General features: G+C 40.2%; 2 protein-coding genes across 2 annotated transcripts; both read right to left on the reverse strand.

Moving 5' to 3' along the window:
- Window positions 1–2,419: 2,419 nt before the first annotated feature.
- On the reverse strand, window positions 2,420–3,999 carry apnl (actinoporin-like protein). Its single transcript, XM_034089963.2, has 3 exons — window positions 3,915–3,999; window positions 3,324–3,442; window positions 2,420–3,216 (listed from the first exon to the last, which is right to left on the reverse strand). The coding sequence occupies exons 2-3, from the start codon at window positions 3,422–3,424 to the stop codon at window positions 2,760–2,762; spliced, it is 558 nt and encodes a 185-aa protein (XP_033945854.1). The 5' UTR covers window positions 3,425–3,442; window positions 3,915–3,999; the 3' UTR covers window positions 2,420–2,759.
- An 824-nt stretch (window positions 4,000–4,823) lies between these two features.
- On the reverse strand, window positions 4,824–6,885 carry LOC117451597 (uncharacterized). The gene is made up of 3 exons (XM_034089984.1): window positions 6,801–6,885; window positions 6,366–6,474; window positions 4,824–5,444 (listed from the first exon to the last, which is right to left on the reverse strand). The coding sequence occupies exons 2-3, from the start codon at window positions 6,470–6,472 to the stop codon at window positions 5,015–5,017; spliced, it is 537 nt and encodes a 178-aa protein (XP_033945875.1). The 5' UTR covers window positions 6,473–6,474; window positions 6,801–6,885; the 3' UTR covers window positions 4,824–5,014.
- Window positions 6,886–7,218: the final 333 nt, after the last annotated feature.

Genomic DNA, 7,218 nt, shown 5'->3' on the forward strand with positions numbered 1-7,218 from the left:
AATCAAACCAATTCACTGGATATTGGTAGGGACATGTCCTATATGCTATGTCTTCGGATTATATTTTACTGTCACTGTAGTATCCGTGTACAATGAGTTCTTCAAGACTTGCTCTAAACAAGTGTTTTACACTTGATACCAGAATGTGCCACTAGATGGCAGTCTATGAGAGCATATTCAGTAAATGGCCCACAACAATGGCATCTTTTAAAGTATTCTTCCATTCACTTTGATGAAAGAAGTATGTATCATGTTGCTGAATGTACCCTTAGGCATGGCAAAGCAGTGTGTTCAACTGTTTAAAGAGTTACCGCTCACACCCAAACCGCAGGTCATTCAAATTCAATAATCTCTTGCTTCTGTTTGGACACTCCCAGTTTGAGTCAATATACTGTACAATAGATTTTGCATGAATGCTTAGTTTCAAAACAAATAGAACAACTGGGTTTCAAACAAACTTGAAGCTAAATATTTAATGCAATAGTGATCAGGCTCACACAGAAAATGCACTGAATGAGTTTTGTTTTCACTAAAGGAGTGTTTCATGCTTTGAACATACACAGCCACTGTACAGCCTTCGTAACAGGTTGTAATAATAACAACAATGATAAGGGGAAGCAAAAAGAGATTTTAAGTACAAAGAGAGAGGAGATGCACGTTGTTATGTTTACCTCACTCTTCAGCCTTGTGCTTTTTATAGTGGGGAAACAGTTCAACAGCGTTGTCAAAATACAAAAAATACTTGCAAGATTGCAGTGGCTATATCTGTTGCTATGTGTAGTCAGCTGATTTTTGTTTCATGAAAAGACAAACCTTCAATGGTGCAACTATCCCCCTTTCTTTCCTTTTAAGATCCTTGAAGGGTTTTGACAGCATTTTACCATGACAACAGCTAGATTCAGTCCTGTTTAGTTGCAAATAGCATTAGTTTTAATCCACAAATGCGGAGCTTTAAGTTTATCTACACAGGAAAATACATTCGTAACATATCTTTTGTCTCCTGTCTGCCTGGTTCTTGAAAGATTTTTTTCAGACAAATCCATGGCACAAAACAGAATGCATTTGATATAAAATACCCATGGCTGCATTCAAGGGAACTGTATCGAAACTCAAAGATGCTCATCACAAAAGTGTGCAAACACATTTACTGTACATGCAAACGCAGAAACAAACACAAAGGCAATCCCTCACAAACACACACAGGGAACAATATCATTTAAAACATGAACGAAGACTTATGTGCAGGTATAGTAAACAGAGAGGAAAACTGCGTGGAGCGTATTTTAAAGCTGTGGCAAACAAAAGTTTCTGCTTTGTGTCCCTCATCTGTATATAGAGAATGTGTGTTATTTCTCTGATCCACTACTCAACAATGCCTCAGGGATTGAGCCTAAACAGGCGTAGTTGATGCCTTATTATGTATGGCCTTTATGCAAATGCATGGTGAACCTTTGATCTGGGATTCTTTGTGGCCTGACAGTTAAAGCAGCAGAAGCATCATGAATCTGACGAAGGAATGCAATGTTGAAATTGTGAATAGAATTAGGGTAACCGGATAACTTTGCTTCTGTTGTAAATTAAGAGCTCATACTGCCTCCTGCCTTAGAAACCCTACATTATCATGACGTCAATGACTTTATCTGCAAATAAATTGGCTTTGACAACACTGCAAAACAAGTTGTTAGATGGTGAGCTAACACACAGAGATTCCCCCCAAATAAAGAATTATAAAGCTTGATGTAAGTGTGATGAGATGATGAGCAGTCGTACCTAAAGCCATTCCTTTACTCATAGCCCCTGCCTGGATCATAATGTAAAAAAACGAGCAAATGAATCCAGTAATTTTCTCTTAGTTTACTGGTTCACAAAAATGAAAATGGAATGTGTTTTGAACAATAGCCACTTAAGTGACTCTGTTTTAGTGTTCCCTCTCTAAACTACGCTCTCAAACTGATTTTAATGACCAAAAGGGTTCAGACTTTACTATCTGTTTTCATGTAGGTGTTTGTTGAGACACTATTTGGGAGATATTTGTCCTTTTGTTCGGGATTTTATAATTCACTGTCTGCTATGCTTTGGCAGAAACTTACAACAATGCACGCTACACCAAACTCTACAAAATTAGTTTGGAATTACATTTACACATTTGGTGTTCTGTTGGGAAATAGAGATAGAGACAGGGTGTGTCTCTATGCTGCTCTCATTCAGCCCCTATACAAAAAAACCTGAAAACTTTATCTCTGTTCAGATCTAAGTTTCACTTCAGAATTATCCAGCTGAAACAATTGCAAACACTCTTTCTTTGGATTGTACCCATGCACAACATAACATAATTTGTATCCACACATGTCATAAATGATCACACACGCAAACACAAATAGCTGGAGTGAAAAGGTTTATTTTATTCCTACTGTGTCAAGGTAAATACAGAAACATCTCCTGGTGTGATTTATTAAGCAACGTGCCCTCGTTCTCGGGTGACTCATCCTTTGATTTTCATTTCTAAAGATGCCATTTTAAAAACGGATGCTATAGAAACAGACAGAGGCTTTGGCTTTAAAGGAGGGGATAATGCCATCTGGATTTATAAACAAACCAAACTCTGATCTTAAGCAGATTTACTGAGAGGTAATACCCGGGGTATACAGACACATGTCAGCAACAATACATCTGTTAAATCATGCGTGTTGCCGGGTAAATGTGGAGGTGGAGGGAATAACTTTGCAGTCTGTGACAGAGATATTAGTTATGATGGCTCTTTAGTACGACTGCTGGCCCATGGGTGTGAAAAGCTTATCCCACAGCTCCACCTTCATCACAGCGTTACCCAGAGGGCTCATGGTGGCCTTGACATCTAGATATTTCCCCACGTAATTGATACCTGACCCAGTGGACTCCTCCCTGACAAACCCGTGCTCATTCTGTTTTTTCTCATAGTACATTTGTTTGTATAACTCCTTATCACAGATTTGGCCCTTTGTATAGAGGCCCACTGCGAACCAGTTCTTGTACAGGTTGTAGTCCCATGGAACCGAGAACATGATGGCCAGCGTCTCGATGTAGTCGTTCTGCGACCTCTCGAACAGGTCGTAGGTCATGACACCAATTGCACCGGTCGCTTTGCCGCCCGACTTAGAGAAAGTGCACACTTCTGTCTTTAGAGGGCGCACTGTAGGTTGGGGTGGGTTGTATGTCTCCCCATTCTCAAGGAACACTCTATAAGCAGCACATACAACAGACACATGTATTACACTTAGTATTTAGGATCTATAACATACTTTTCAAACAAGTCTTTCAAGTCATGAGAAAATATCAGGACTTACCTTGGTTTGATGAGGCAGTAGTTGTTAGTGACGTTTGAGATTTCAATGGTAACACTTCTCTTGCTGTGCACATCGGCCGCTACAGCTTCAGCTGACTCCATTATGTTGGAATATGAGATCTGCTCACAAAGCAAAGGTAATTTAGGTGTTAGACATTTGAAATAAACAACATCCCAGCTGTGAATAGCACTCCCCTCCAACCAGGAGGATCACACTTACTAAATATTAAATATCTTCCTGACCGCTCTTTTGCACCTAAACTGGCATGGGGGTGTGCAATCTAAACTCAGAGGCTGATGATATTTCAAAAAGATTTGTGAAAAATCTGAATATAGCTGCAGACTGTCTATGTTATTACCACTTCAATTATAGCACTGAGTAGCATGCAATAATGAAGTTAGAGTGAAAACTGTGGAGAAAATGATCGGCCCTTTTATCAACAGATAAGATACACATCAAACAAATGCCCCTCCAGGCTTCTGAATGCTTCGACAAATTGCTTTTGTATTAATCTAATAAGTCATTTTCTGGACTGCGTCAAATCAAGTTCTTTTAATAAAGTACTTTCCAAAAATGAAATAACTGACTTACCTGCTAAGAACCTCTGTTGATCCTCCTAAGTCCGTAAATGCAAAAAGTTACCTGGAAGGGAGTTGCCCGCAGTTTTTTTTCTTTTCCTACAAGGACATATTCCACCCCCCAGCAAACCCTCCCACTTGTAACACAATACAAGTTGGAAAGCAACCGCCCTCTTCCAACACATTTCTTTGGAAATACTCCTGTGTTTTTGCCTGTGAGATGAAACGGCCACACCTTAGTTTGTGGAAAAGTTTCCAGCAGTTTCCTGGATCCCAAACCTGTTTTGTAAGCCGGGATCGTTAACTCAGCACATCCATTTTCTCCTACAGAAATGCTGCTACATGGACTGAGGTGGTTTGGTAATCTCAGTGGAATGGCGCAAAAACAGACAAAAGCAAACTGAACAGGTTGAGACAGACATCTCTGAAAGAAACGGTTGTCACTGTAATTTCCTTTTGAGGGACTATGCTTATATTTCAGTTTTGTTATAGTTGTAATTTCTAGTACCTTAGGGGCACCAGTAAAAACGTGGCGCCATGTAAACAGAATAACATACAACTTCATATTTTCATCTGGTATCTCAATATACATTCCTGGTCAGAAATGAAGTTCTTTCTGGACATCCTACAGCGGGTCAGACCCCGGTTATTAACCAGTTTCGTGTTTTTTTCAACACAATAACCACTAGAAAAGATGGAGAGTGTCAAAGCCAGTGAAGAGCAGTATTCTTATCATGCCAATTAAAAAACCCTCTAAGCAGATATTCCATCTGTTTCCACACATTAGAATGAGATGGATCCAGCGTCGACATTAAAGAATGATTATTGTTCATCATGAAAGCATACTGAGTGAGAACATATCCCACACAACACAGGCATTGGGTGTAAATGTTTTATTATCATAATCAGATCAAAAGAGAGAGTACAATATACATAAACCCAAGAAGTAAGCTAATGGAGAATCAATGAGCTGGCTGTCAGATATTGATAGCTTTCCGTGAACACAAATAGAAGATGACAGCAAAATCAGTCTTCCTCTCCCTTCTATGTTTCTATGGATGTCACGTGAAGCAAATCAAATGAAGTTTATTTATTCTGTTACAAAGCACAAAACTAACGACCCATTTTATCATAGAGCTCCAGTTTAACAATTGCTTTGCCGATAGCAGACATTGTAGCCCTCAAATCAACATATGTAGCATGGTATTCCAGCCCACAGCCGTGTGTCTCTGAGCGGACAAACTTAGTGAGGTCTTTCCCATCGTACAGCATGTTGTACAGCTGCTTGTCGCAGGCATTGGATTGTTCAACCATGCCCACGGCCAGCCGGTTATTGTACAGGTTCTGGTCAAAGGGCACAGAGAACATGACGGCTAGGCGCTCTGAGCAAACCCGGCTCTGCATATGGAACAGGTCGTAGGTCAGCAGGCCGACGGAGCCCGTGGCAGTGTTGTCGTCCTTGGTGAAGGAGCACACTTCGGTCTTTCCAGTCCGGACCGTAGGCTGGGGCGGGTGCTGACAGAACCCACTCGACATGTATACCCTACACAAAAGAGCCAGAGACAACCCTTACTGTCACAATGAAGATAACTTACATGTCACTCTGACAAGACTTTTGATGAAAAACAAGAGTTTGGCAAGTTCTTTGGACATTGTCAGTGTACTTTTCAAGTGGTGGGCTTTCCAGGGTACCCGGAAATATATGTTGATGGATGGAGTGTGACTGTGCCAGTACTGCTGTGGACTTCTAAGCAACAGTGAGTGTACCTGCATGCAATGTGCAATGAGGCGTTGTGTGTCGCTGCATGATGGATAGGTGGATGTTCTCAGCAAAGTGATGTCACACATGAAAACCACCCATCCAAGATATGGTCTGTCCTGCCTCAGCTAGATAAATGTGGAGGTATGGTAGGAATTCCAATAGACATGGGTCGTTTCTGTATTTTATTGTTTTGTTTTATTTATTTCCTTTTGTTAGCAGGAGTGGAAGAAACAGGCACAGACCCCTGTGGTTGATTGACAGTTTAACTCTACTTTAAATTAAGTACAATAAAAGTACATTGAATTAACATTGACTTTTAAAGCTGTTTCTATGACTTATGGAGAGAAAAAGTTGTGGATGCTACATTTCCGAAAGCATTGCATGCTAATAGTATCAAGATGCTAATCTGGAGCTATAATCAGGCATTGTGATCTTCAAGCACTTCAAAGCAAGGTATTAAACCTTTTGAAAATGAATACTTCGCCCTGAAATCAAACCTCTCCCCAAACTTGAGTATTCTAACAGGCCATGATACTAGTGCAAACAACTATGTGGATGCAAGTGACTCGAGCTTTTGATAAACTGACATGGTCATCACATTATCATTGGATGTATGAGGGCAGTCATTCATTTGTATTTTTCCAGTAAAATAATTGTGCCTGAATTAATCATTTTCATAGGTATGTGAAAACAGTTACTTACTTGGGGTTGATGAGGCAGTATCCAGCGCTGAGGTTGGTGATTTCTATGGTGCAGTTTCTGTTGGTGGTGAGAGTGGCTGACACAGCTTCTGCAGTTTCTGTCATCATGGCTGCAAGAGGAACGGGACGAAAAGCTTAGAACAGTATATCTGCAAAGAGGTCACCCTCAGGCTGGAAATGTGGAGGAAATGGATACTTCTCTTTTGTTTAAGGAAGGGGAAGGAAGGTCGAAAAAAATGCATATTTTAAAGCCACATCTTCTTCAATAACACAACTCCTGAAAACGATTTATCCGTACATATTCTTTAGTCTGTGTTTACAAATATGAATAAAGCTTATATGAGAACTGTTGTTATCTAAGAGTATATCATAACAAAGACATAGTTCACACTTGATTTATTATCTTGCTAAGTAGGAGTAATGACAGTATATTCACCTTTTGGAGTTAACACACGAGTCGTGCTAGGCAGCGTCAAGTTTCCTTTTTCACAGATCCAGCAGAGAGGTGGAGAGTGTCTCCCTTGTGTGATTACACCTCCACAGAGCTTGTTCAAACACAAGCACAGGCGTGTCCACCGAGGAGTGAGCAAACACCATCCCTTATGGAAAATGATATCTTAATAAGAGACACTCGGGCCACCTTATAATATCCCACCATCACGCTATAAAGTAAACATCATAAATAATTCTAACAAGGGGAACCATCAAACTAATTCATGTATTTATTAGACAGCATCTGTGTCAGCATGTTTGCCTTCACAGCAGACATGGGTGGTATTGATATTATTCGTGTATGTTGAGGCTTGAGGTGATTTTAAAGAAAATGCGTAGCTAATGCAGCACATTTTGTGAAA

This window comes from Pseudochaenichthys georgianus, chromosome 8, assembly GCF_902827115.2.
Source record: "Pseudochaenichthys georgianus chromosome 8, fPseGeo1.2, whole genome shotgun sequence".
In the NCBI taxonomy this organism is placed as follows: domain Eukaryota; kingdom Metazoa; phylum Chordata; class Actinopteri; order Perciformes; family Channichthyidae; genus Pseudochaenichthys; species Pseudochaenichthys georgianus.